This window comes from Acanthopagrus latus, chromosome 19, assembly GCF_904848185.1.
Source record: "Acanthopagrus latus isolate v.2019 chromosome 19, fAcaLat1.1, whole genome shotgun sequence".
Taxonomy (NCBI): domain Eukaryota; kingdom Metazoa; phylum Chordata; class Actinopteri; order Spariformes; family Sparidae; genus Acanthopagrus; species Acanthopagrus latus.
The window spans coordinates 24,100,616-24,113,456 of NC_051057.1; the positions used below are offsets into that span (position 1 = coordinate 24,100,616).

At 46.7% G+C, this 12,841-nt stretch overlaps 1 protein-coding gene across 1 annotated transcript; it reads right to left on the reverse strand.

Annotated features, from left to right (window-relative positions):
* Nucleotides 1-1,994: 1,994 nt before the first annotated feature.
* LOC119008994 (tomoregulin-1-like) lies at nucleotides 1,995-12,582 on the reverse strand. The gene is made up of 10 exons (XM_037079819.1): nucleotides 11,778-12,582; nucleotides 6,980-7,089; nucleotides 6,741-6,870; nucleotides 6,608-6,634; nucleotides 6,365-6,455; nucleotides 5,911-6,059; nucleotides 4,499-4,546; nucleotides 4,287-4,407; nucleotides 3,805-3,966; nucleotides 1,995-3,715 (listed from the first exon to the last, which is right to left on the reverse strand). The coding sequence occupies exons 1-10, from the start codon at nucleotides 11,914-11,916 to the stop codon at nucleotides 3,631-3,633; spliced, it is 1,062 nt and encodes a 353-aa protein (XP_036935714.1). The 5' UTR covers nucleotides 11,917-12,582; the 3' UTR covers nucleotides 1,995-3,630.
* Between the last annotated feature and the right edge of the window lie 259 nt (nucleotides 12,583-12,841).

Sequence of the window (12,841 nt, forward strand, 5' to 3'; positions counted from 1 at the left end):
TATTCCCCAAACAGAAACTTATTACATATAACTTTAAATTACATTGAGGCTTGAAGTCATGAATAATTAGGGACGTGGTCTATTTGAGTATTTGAGCTTGCAAATACGCTAATTCAGCCACTGATTTTCACATTTAGATGTGTTTGTGGACTTTTAACGTAAATATCAGACTCACAATCAGACTGACAGACGGGAGGGGAGGGACAGACGCTGGTGAGCTCTGGAGGAGACAGTCATGGAGGAATAAACACCTGGAGTTTGATTTATCACCACTCTCACTTCTCAACCCGTCTGCAGCAGCAACATCCACAGTAACGTTCTGTAACTCTTTATCTGACTGCTGGCTGGAGGGAAATGTTCTGTACTTCATGAGCGTTCAGAGAAGAGATGAAGAAGAAAAGATGCTGCAGCAGAACAGAGAGAAACTGAGTCTGTGGTGAGTGCTGACTTCAGTCAGAGACACAAACACACTTGCTATCATGCAGCTAATGTACCGTAAAGCTTCCTCCAGTGAGTAGCTTATAAACACTTGAACAGCTAGCATAGCTAGCTTGGTAGCTTCCAGCTAGGTGGTCATCTAACAGTATGCTGCTTTATGGCTCCCATCTCTGATCAGTCAGGAGTTGGGCAGAGCAACATACTGATGGCGACGTCCTGTACTGCCGACTTTTGGCTCTTCAGAAACCTGTGAGTGACATCACAGTGGGTGTGTCCACCATGTAAAGTGAACATCTTGTGAATATTATGCCTACGTTAACTTAGCTAGCTAAAGGTAGCTGCAGTTTAGCGTGAATATAAACTGTAACAGTACGTGTGACGAGGTCGTGCCTGATGCTGTTACCGGGACAACACCTCTCGTTTTATATTTGGAGACGTGAAGATGTTTGTAACCAGCTGCCGGTCGAAACCAAACACCTTCATATTCTTGAGAACCGTTAACATTCGTGGACACGAACATAAAAAGTCCTGAGGTTTCATCAGGATTCCCGTCAGCTGACACTTGTTAGCTCTCACAGCCATGAGAGGCGTCCCGTCATGACGAAGAGGAAGAAGAAGAAGAAGAATAAAGAGGGTGTGAGGAGCGAGAGGAGGTGAAGAAGGAGGGATGAGGGGACTCCCAATCTGAAAACCTCCACCAGCTGCTGCCTATAATTATCCTGCCGTCACTGCTATATTTAACTCCACCTCCCTGCAGGACACATGGATGCTCAGCAGCCACCAGGAGCGCTTGGTTTACACTCCTCCATCACTCGAGGTGGGTGGAGTCGTCAGGTTGGAGAAAGTGCTTACTCCTCCTAACTGCAGGACTCTCAGGTAGAGATGATTGTGATTGGTCGGCACACCTGAGCGTTCGTCTCAGTAGTGATGAACATGACACGACATCCAACTTGTCAACATGTGTGAAGTGTTTCAGCTGCAGCACCATCTAGTGTTCAGTCCATGAACTGCAGCTCATCGTCCACCAGCTGCTGCGTACCTGCTGCCAGGTGACGTGATGGGACGACATGACCTGGAAGTATTATTATTATTATTATTATTACATCATATCTGTGTGAAGCTGTAACTTCTAATGATGTGAATAATGAACTGATCTCATTCTGCGGATTGATGAACAATTAAAAATAATCTGCTGACCATCGATCTGACAGAGTTCCGGTCGTCTGATACGTGACAGTTTCTGTTGGGTTTTGTGGTTCTGCAGCTTTTAAAGACTCAAGTTTAATCACTGACCAACGTGACGTGATGTCGAAGCAGAAACAGAACCTTCCTGTTCTGTCAGAGGAGGATGAACTGATGAGGTCACATCGCCAGTCGATGGAGCTCCGGTCCAGACAAACGAACGTGACGAGGAGATCGTTGTGTTTCAGGTGCGACGTTAGCGAGCTAAGCTACATGAGTGAGTGAAGATGAAACAACAAGTTGATGGGTTACGAGGATGAACAGTCGGATGGATCCTGAAACATTTGGAGAAATGAAGAGACTGAAGACGCTGGTGTCAAACATCATAATTTAATTCTAGTTGAGCTACAGCACAGTCTACACAACAGCTTCACTGGTTCATGCAGTAACAACATCTACAGTAAATCAGGCTGGACTCCCTCCGGCGCCAACGTGGCCGAGACCGTCAGATCAGCCGGACCTCAGAGCGGCAGCGCTTCAGGGAACCCGGCAGCTTATTCATCTAGTCCTTCTACCACGAGAAAAACAACCAACACGGACACTTCGTACCATCGTTACAAACCAAATAGAAAAAGAAGAAACTCGACCCCAAAAAACAAACTTCTTTAAATTATCATCAGCTCGTCCAAACACAGAGAGCATATTGGAATCCAGTCCAATCTGGAATGGCTGAAAATCAATCAATAAAATAATCCCAACAACATCCTGTACACGTCGGCGCGGACCGCTCTTTTTATAAGCAGTAGAAAAAACAGCATTTTGGTTTTCAGGTGCGTCTCATCGTAACAAACACAAAGCAAACGTCAAATCAACGATCTGAGATTTTTAAACCCTGCGAGACAAAACGGAAAACAGCCGGACGCCACCAGGAGGCCTCGCTGGTCCCTGATAGTCCTGTAGTTCTGGTTCTGGTTCTGGTTCAGAGTGCCTCCTGGAGCGCCACGTCTCCACAGACAGGAAACAACACGTCACAACCTTTAAACGTCACGTCGATCAGCTCTCGTGTCGCTTAAAAGTCATCAAACAGAAAAAAAAAACATAATCTGTTGTTAAAGTTGAACCTTTGTTTCAGAGACAACTAAATATTAAACTCTGGTGCTGAACTGCTGCAACGGGCCGCATTTAAATACCACACAAGGTTTTATTGTTCCAGAATATCTCTGTTGATTCTGTCCTCATTAAATCAGGACTTTATTCTCATGAAGGAGGAAATCACTTTTACAATCAGTGTTTTTCTTCCTTCTTGATAAAGTTATCCTCATGAACTTTAGTTTTTAGACTTTTCTCAATTAACATTAAGACTTTTTCCTTCTAAATTTCTGACTTCATTCTCTTCTGTTTTTCCTCAATGTGGCCCAAATACTCTTTAATCTATTTAATCAATCTCATCTCATGAGCTTCATGGACTTCAACAAGATGAATTTAGTTCTGTGACTCTTTATAAAAACAGTCACATAACTCCGGCAGTATTTAAATATCGACACTGAGCAGGTTCATTAGTTCTGACTTCCATGATCCGGAACCTTACGTCACATAAACAGGGTTAAAATATCTGTAAATATTCCTTTAAAACAAAACAGCATCAATCTGCGAGACAATCTGTGTGTTTCCAGTTTGTGTGGACGGTTGGACATGAGAATACAATCAGATAAGTAATGTTTCCTGCCGGAGGATCCACAGTGAGTCAGTCTGAGAGGACGGCGGCGTCACGACCAACACGGCGTCTCGCTCCGCCACGGAAAACATCAGATCCTCTGCAGACGGCGACCAGACGGAAAAATAAAAAAACATGGAGGAGAAAATCTTAAAAATAAGGCCCCTGAAGAAATCATTTTAAAAAGGGGGAAAAAAGAGGCACCAAAAAGTCGAGATATCAAAAATCAGTCTGTCTGTGTGGTACGAAAAATTTAGACTTTTCATAAAAACATGAGTAGAGAAGAGGAGGCGGAGCTACATCATCCTGGAAGACGTCCCTGACGGGAAGTGACCGAGGTGCTGCTTCTGTCGGCGGCCGCGCTTCGTCTTGTTGCATCTCCTGCAGGACAGACAGGAAGTACACGTCAGCGACACGACAACAAGTTCTGCAGGTGTTACGTGAGGCGCGAGCGGCCGCGGTGCGAGTACCTGGTGAAGCACATGACCACGGCCACGATGACGGCGATCTGCACGGCTCCGATGATGGCGGCGATCAGGACGTAGTGCAGCTTCTGACCGCTGGGCACCACGTACAGGATGTTGAAGTCCAGCAGCTGGTCGCACTGAGGACCGCCGTACGCCGCCTCACACCTGAGACACACACACACACACACACACACACACACGTTTTAAAAACATTCTAAACGTTTTGGTCACAGTTAAGACAGGTGGTCAGACTGACAGGTGATCAGACTGACAGACAGGTGATCAGACTGACAGGTGATCAGACTGACAGGTGATCAGACTGACAGGTGATCAGACTGACAGACAGGTGATCAGACTGACAGGTGATCAGACTGACAGACAGGTGGTCAGACTGACAGACAGGTGATCAGACTGACAGGTGGTCAGACTGACAGACAGGTGATCAGACTGACAGACAGGTGATCAGACTGACAAACAGGTGTTACCTGCAGGTTGCCAGGTTGTGTCTCATCTCACAGTGGCCGTGTGCACAGAACTGGGCGTAGTCATCAGGACAGGGGGCGGGGCTGTCCACAAATCCCTCCCCCTCGCCAGGCTTGGACACAGCTGAAGGGAAAAAAGAAAGAAAACTCTGGTTTCTGATTGGCCGAGAGGCAGAGTGTGTGGCTCCAGGTATACTTCAGGGGGCGGGGCTTACCATAGATATCTGGTTTGGTCTTGATGCTGTCGTCCTTCCTACTTTTATCTGAAACCACAGAAGAAGAAGACGTGTTTTGTTTGATGTTAAAACTGATCTCGTCTCGACGTCACAGAACTTCAAACATCCAGTTCAAAGATCAGAGCTGCAGATTCTGACCTCACTCAGGACGAAACTCAAGAGTTAAATCATCATCATCATCATCCAGTAATGTGATGTGACCAGACAGTAAAGAGAGAAACAGGTCACACACACACACACACACACACACACACACACACACACACACACACACACACACACACACACACACACACACACACTTCTTGCTTCAGGGCGATGCCTCGTCAGCAGAAATGTCCTGCTAACGATGTCGTTTCTCTCTCAAACATTCAGTAACTTGCTAACATTGATCATTCTGACTTCATGTTCATTGATATTTTCTGATCAATATTTATCTGATCTGTGAAACAGCTGAAGGTTGTTTGACTTCCTGTGATTCAGATCTGATCCTCCTCACAGGCCGACTCACATCACTGTTATTGATTTTTCTCTCAGGGCGATGAAAGTGATCAGAGGGTGAACAGGCTCAGAGAGAGAAGAAGAAGAAGAAGAAGAAGAAGAAGAAGAAGAAGAAGAAGAAGAAGAAGAAGGGAGAGACAGAGGCACCAACGAAGAAGAAGGAGGAGGAGCAGGCAGGAAACGACAGAACAAAGAAGAAATGAAGAGCAGGAGGTCGTCGTGGTAACATGTGAGCAGCTGGTTGCTCAGTCAGCCGTGTGTGTGTGTGTGTGTGTGTGTGTGTGTGTGTGTGTGTATCGGGGTCATGGCATCATTTAATATAGATGAGCTGAAACAGTTTCTTCATCTCCTCACATCCTCCATCTTCTTTTATTCTTCCATCCCTTCTTTCCTAATCGACCTCTTCCTTCTTCTCTTCCTCGTCAGTCCTCGACTCCTCGACTCCTTCCTGTCTTTTTATGCCTTTCCTCCATCCTTTCTTTCCTCCACTTCCTCTTTACTCATCTCCTCTGCTACTTCCTCCTTCTCTTCCTCACTCCTCATCTTTCCTCTACTCCATTTTATCTTCTCTTTTATTTCCTTTCTGATGCCTTTCATCCATCTTTCCTTTTCCTCCTCCATCTTCCTTTTTCATTTCTCTTCTTTCCATCTCTCCTCTCAACATATATCCTTCTCTTCCTCCTCTTTTCCTTTCCTCATTCTCCCTCTCCTTTATTTACCTTCTCTGCTTCCTCGTCCTTTCCCTTCTGCTCCCTCTCACTCCTCATCCTTCCTGTTCCTCTTCTCTCCTTGCCCTCCTCCACCTCACCTCCTCTTCTTTACTTCCTATCATCTCTCCTCCTCGTCCTCTGACATCACTCAGGTGTGTGTGTGTTGTGTCTCCTGGTTACCTTGACAACGGCCCACGTGTTTGATGTCGATCTTCAGCTGTTTGAGACACGACGCCTCCCGGACGTGACACGGCGTGTCGTAGGTGACGCCGTCGCTGCCGCACACCGGGTTGTCGTTGTGACCGTTACACACGATGTTACACATGCAGCTGGACACACACACACACACACACACACACACACACACACACACACACACATTAACACTCTTATTTGTGTGACAGTTGCTGTCAATTAAGTTCCTATTGCTAAAAAAAGTCTGATGTGAATAAGACATTTCGATATTTAGATACATTTCTTAATCCTGACATGAATTTTCTTTTCACACTTGATGCATCGTGTGTATGTGTGTGTGTGTGTGTGTGTGTGTGTGTGTGTGTGTGTGTGTGTATGTGTGTGTGTGTGTGTGTGTGTGTGTGTGTGTGTGTGTGTGTGTATGTGTGTGTGTACTCACAGGACGTCCTCAGAGTCTTCATCACATTCGGCTCCAAATTTGCAGTTTCCACATTTCGAGGCCTTTTTACCGCGACCAGAACCTTCATCGTCTGCACGGACACAAACACCATGACAACACTTATTATTATTATTGTTAACATTATTATTATTATTATTATTATTATTATTATTATTATTAGTCATATTGATCTGTAGTTGTTACAATGTTGTGTTTAAAAACAAGACATTTAAAGCTGTTTACCTCCGTCTCCAGATCCTGAGCCGCCGTCTGACAGAAACAGACGTTACATTTTATTTCAAATTCAAACCACATTAAAAACATCGAAATCAGCAGAAACTTGAGTTAATGATGTGCGTGTGTGCGTGTGTGTTACCGTGGTAACAGGGTCCCTCTGACAGGATGCTGATGGCTCTCTGCTTCTTGCAGGCGGCTCTCCTCAGGAAACACTCGTTCTGGTACGTGTCTCCGTTGGAGCCGCACACAGGGACGTACTTCTTATGACACTGAGACACACACAGTGAAATGAAGATCATTAATGAGATGGATCCAAAGTGAAGATGTAACTTAATCTACACGCTGACACCGAGCTAACAGTCGGCAGGTGAGACTCACGTGGAACTGGCACACACACTTGATGTCGGCTCCGTTCTCGCGGCAGGTTCCTCCGAAGCGACACGTTCCGGCGTCACACACTCGCAGGTCGCTCTTCTTCTCTGACAGATCTGGAAACAGCAGAAACATGCTGATTATTAATATTATCATATATTTGTATATTTGTAGACAGTGGATCCATTTTAATCGTGTTGGGGAGACGTTCGACATGCTGTGTTGCAGCTAACTAGCTAACTGCGGCTACATTTAGCAGCAGTTAGCGGTTAAACTACATGCTGCTGTTTGCTTTCAGTGTGGAACCATCAGGTACAGACTGCACCTTTAATGAACAACATACAGACACCATGAGACACTGTGGGAAACACACACACACACACACACACACACACACACACACACACACACACACACACATTATTATCCAGGGTAGTAATTTCCTGATGGCAGCTGATTGGTCGCAGGCTAGCCAATTAGAGCTGGTAATTACAGGGGTTGTGACCCGGCCTCCCCTGTCATTAGTGAATACCTCAGTGTGCTGAGCCAACCAGAACAACCTGCTGACACACAGAACCTGATAAGGGGGTGGACAGAATAACAGAAACACTGTGTTCCCAGGGTCCGACTCATCACTGCTGCACCAGAAGCTACAGCTGATCTGGAGGACGATCCGACAGGAGTGACGGGCTTCTTCAGGCTCCTGGCACCAGAACTTTGGGTCAGCCTCAGTCAGTCCATCAGAACTCACACTGACACGACTGTGTGGATAAAATGCACTAATATCAACTTTCCTTTTTACATCGCTAATGACTTTTATTTGATTATTATTGGTGTTATTTAATGAGCAAGTATTTGTCATTTGTAATAAGACATATTTTTAAGTATTTGTGCTCAACTGATTGTTTATTAACACATTTTTAATTGATTTTAATCTCTTAAAGGTGGGAACAGTCCTTTAAACCTTTCATTCTGTCTGCAGACACACACACCTCCACCTGACACACAAGTCACAGCTCTTCAATAATCTCTGGTCGCTATAGTTACTAACGTCTCATCTGACAGCCATTGGTTGCATCACAGCCAATTACAGCTTGTTTTCAGTCAGGCGGGTCTGCAGAGAGCGTCTGAGGCTCAGAGGGAGTTACAGCTTCAGCCTGAACACGGCGACACAAAACACACCTGCAGCTGCCAGCAGGTCCTCAGAGGACGCTGATCGGTTCGGACCCGAGTGCAGAGCTCCAAGTCTGAGCAGGCGGATAATAACACAGTTCCTCCCTCACACCTGACGGCCTGGTTCTGCCCCGTTTGACTCAGCACTGCAGGGACTCACATCTCCACCTGCTGGTGTACCTGCGTGAACAATCACCGCTAACAAAGCAGCTCCGCTAACTCAACACGTGTCATGTCCTGTGACCTCTTCACAATAAAAGCCCCCAGTTATTTTGTTATTTAAAAGCTTTTATTTAGAGGCAGCTTCACAGGAAACGTTGTGTTTTCAGCAGCAGTAACTGAACCTGACCAGAACCAGCTGACAGTGAACCTGACCAGAACCAGCTGACAGTGAACCTGACCAGAACCAGCTGACAGTGAACCTGACCAGAACCAGCTGACAGTGAACCTGACCAGAACCAGCTGACAGTGAACACATGAAACTAAAGAGATTCAGTCAGACGTCCTGAGAGTTAAACAGGGACTTTAAAATCCTCGTTCTCTCGGGTTTCCTGCACAGACGAGTTCAGTATCTGAGTGGACGGGTTTGTTACGGGTCGGCTGCTGTGGTCTGACCGGTGCTGGTGGGGAACAGTGTGCGGGGATGTTGTGGATGCAGCTGCCTCTCCTGCTAAACTCAAAGCTCGTTCAGCGCCGCTGTCATTCTGCTGCGTCTGAACTAGAACTGACTCAGAGTTTCACGCCCGCCTCCGTCAGTCGCTCTGAAACAACCTCCGGTCCATCAAACCTCTCCGAGCGGCTCCGAGTCACTGATTCAGACCTCTGATGAGTCGGTGACCTGTGACGCTGCGACGCCTCTCAGTCGGGTCAGAACGAGGTCGGATCAGAAGTAAAGACTAACCGAACCAGCGTGAGACTCTGAAGACGTCACAGGTTTGATTCTGATGGGTTAGATGTTGATGTGAAGCAGTGAGGCGGCTGCAGCTGATCTGAGGTCTGAAGGAGACGAGCACTGAGGCAAACACTCTCTCTCTCTCTCTCTCTGTGTCTGTGTCGCTCGCCCTCTCACGCTCTGCTGACTTCATTATCTCGGCTTGTTTTTCTCTCTTCGTCCACGACAGGAAGAAGTGACGTCATGACTTCAAACTGTTCCACTTGTTCTTTACACATTCAGTCGTTACATCCACATTACTGATGATATCTGTATCAATATCGAGGACTTTGTTCAGAATTAATCTCAGACTTGTTTTATCGTCTCCTGTCCAACCGTCCACTCGTTAGCATCCTCTGTGACTTGATCTCCATCAGAACCGACGATCCGAGACGCACCACGACAACTACAGAGACAGAAACTGACGACGGACAGAATGAAGATTTCATCTAGTTTATCCTGAAAATCATCAAAATATTCTTAAAAATTAAACAAAACTAAATGTGACTAAAACATCCTGCAGTCAATTTAACTTTACATTTTGTTTGGAAACAAATATGTTATAACAAATATGTTCACAGAGGGTGAAAAACAATCAGACTATCAGACTCATCACGCACGGCAGACGCAGCGAGACGACACGAAGAAGAAGAAGCCGTAAACAGACAGAGAGGGAGGCTGGAATGTGGAGAAAAGGCGTGTTAGTGTCTCGTATCTGCAGAGAGTTTCTGATTTTCTCTCTTTGTTGCTGCTCGGGACGCTTTACCAACCCAACATGTGTCTATTTGACGTCCTGGGAATGAGACTCAACAATCAACTGTCTCTGTGGTGCGTTCGGTCGTTTGTTTCAGTGAAGATCTTCATCCACTGAAACACTCTGATGTCTCTCTGATCACAAACATCACATCTATCAGTCTGACACACACACACACACACACACACACACTTCGTTGTTCTCATTTACACACGTCTGAACGGGTCGACAGCTCGAGCACAGACAGACGGTTCCTTGGAGAACGTCTGATTCAAAGATCTTCAGATCTTCTGAAAATAGAAATCACAAAGATTTCTTCCTTCAGATTGTAAGAAAAATAAAAACTGGATCCAAACTTTCAATCAGACTGAAGAACGTCAGTGTTTCCTGGTCGGTGTTGGAGGTATTTTAGTTCCAGACTTCTAGATTTAGATCAGAGACGTTAAAAAACAACTCCTGAGCAGTCGGCGAATAAATCTGATGTTATTTTATGTTTCAGACTTCCTGCTGAAGCATCTCAGACATACACAGCAGCATCTGATGGCAGCAGATGAATCCACAGCTAAACTTCTTCTGTTCTGAACACTGATTCATCATTTTGAACAAGAAAAGAAAAAATACTGAAGATTTTAATTTGAATAATACATTATTCAAGAAATTAAACCATTTGAAGACGTTTTCAGACGTTTTTCTTTTTTGTGGGATTTCTGAGTTGTTGGCTGCAGCTTGCTGTGTTTCATCACACATTAATATCTATTTTCTGACACAACTAATGACTTTTTCTCTTAATGTCTATGGAATGTCCAAAATGAAAACATAATGTTGAACATTTTTTACTTCTGATGAGAACATGATCAGTCCTCTGATCAGAAACTGGACTTGAACGATTACTTGGCTTCTGAAACAGTTTAAATTGGGACTGATTCTCACGAGCAGTAAAAATAAAAAGTCTTGGTGTCAAACTTTCGATCCAGGCAGCACATTTTTAAATGTGTTTGTTTTACAGACAATCTGACAGAAAGTCCAGGAGCTGCAGATCCAGCTGACGTCGTCTGACTGAGGTGAGTTTGGTTTAGTTGACGTCTGCAGACTTTAATGTCACAACTCTGAGTTTGAAGTCTGAATTCTGTTTCCTCAGAAACAAACAGGAGCTAGCTCGTTAGCATGCTAACTTGTAGGAGCATGAATGAGTCAGAAGGTGTTCGTCTCACCTGAGAGCGAGGAGGAGCTGGGTGACTGAGATTACTCACATCATGAGTCTGAGCGTCTCATCACGAGCTCATCGTCGTTTGGTTCATAAAAAGACGCTCACATGTTTTTCACTTAAACTCAGGTCACATTTACAGATTGCTCCTTTAAAACGTGTCTGTCTTCTATCATGACATCAGTATATAAAGTGTGTTTTGCTCTCTGAGTTCAACAAGACGACTGACAGCTGCTGAACACCTGAAGATCATCAGCTGACTGAAGTTCACCAGTAAATCTGGTTCCTGTTTGATCCACATCTGCACGTGTACCACACACACACACACACACACACACACACACACACACACACACACTCTCTGGGTACTCCTTCATTAAACCTCGCCCTGTTTCTCCGCCCTGTAATTAACCCCAAAATAGAGCCCAGCTAAAGTGAGGAGTGGTCAACACACACACACACACACACACACACACACACACTCTGTGATCTGATCTGTACAGGTGCTGTCTCTGTTGTCATGACGACGGCTCTGATCTGATGGAGGGTATCAATCACTCTGCTGTCCTTGGGGAGGGACACTGTGGTCGTCATGACAACAGAGACACAGCAGAGGGGGTCTCTCTCACACACACACACACACACACACACACACACACACACACATGGCTGTGACCTCTGACCTCCTCCTTCACCTCCTCCTCCACCTGAGGGTACACTGAACAGCACGGCGGCCTCTCACCTGGGCAGTCGGCGGCCTTCCCGGGGCCGCAGTCCGCGCTGCTGCCGCCTCCTCCGCGGGGGAACGAGCTGAGGACGGCCGGGAGGAGCAGGAGGAGCAGCAGGCAGCAGGGGCAGGAGGACCGGCACACTGGAGCCATGATGGAGGCTGGGAGGAGGTGTGGACAGGGTGTGTGACGGAGCAGCACAAAGACACGGAGGAGAGCAGGGACGGGATGGAAACACCGACACGGATTGTGTCCTTCAGGAACAAAAACCCTCCGCAGCTTCAGGTCCGGGTCTCGTCCATGAGGGTCCGCAAACTCCCGCAGCTCCTCAGGAGGACTCCTTCACCCAGACCCGCACACAAAACGGCTGAAAACACGACGAGCAGCCGGGAGGAGCTGCTACCCGAAGCCCCGGATAACAAAGCAGAGCAGGGCCTGGGGCTCCACACACACTCACACACACACACACACACACTCACACCGACCCCCACACCTCCACCTCCCCCTGAAAGCAGCCTGCTCACAGCCCGGACTCAGCCTCCATCCCCCAGCCCCGCTGCCTCGCTCTCAAACCGGCGGGGAGAACCGCGGACCGCCGCGGAGACAAACACAGATCCAGGTGGAGGAACGAGCGGGCTTCCAGCTGCATCCAGGCCGAAGAGGAGCGAGTGTGCGCCGGGGTGGATGCTCGGACGGATGCGGTAGGTCGGTCGGTCGGACCGGGACTTTTTTTTTTTTTGTCCTCCTGTTCTTCACATCAACAAAGACCGAGACCACGTGACCTGCTGGAGGCCACGCCCACAGAGAGAGGGGGGGGGGGGGGCACGGGGGGAGGGGGACCATGAGCTGCTCTGTCATTTTAATTAAAGTCTTCTGATGACGTCATGTCACTACAATATAAAGTTGCCTCTCAGCTGTGAACAGGAGGAAGAACCGAGCCGGGTCCGTTTGTGGGTTACACCTGTTTTACTGTGGTTACATGTGGCGGACCCTGCCACCTCTCTGACTTCAGACAGGGTTCTGGAACCAGTTTATCCACTGATGGAAACAATGTGTATTAATGCATTATTAACACTGA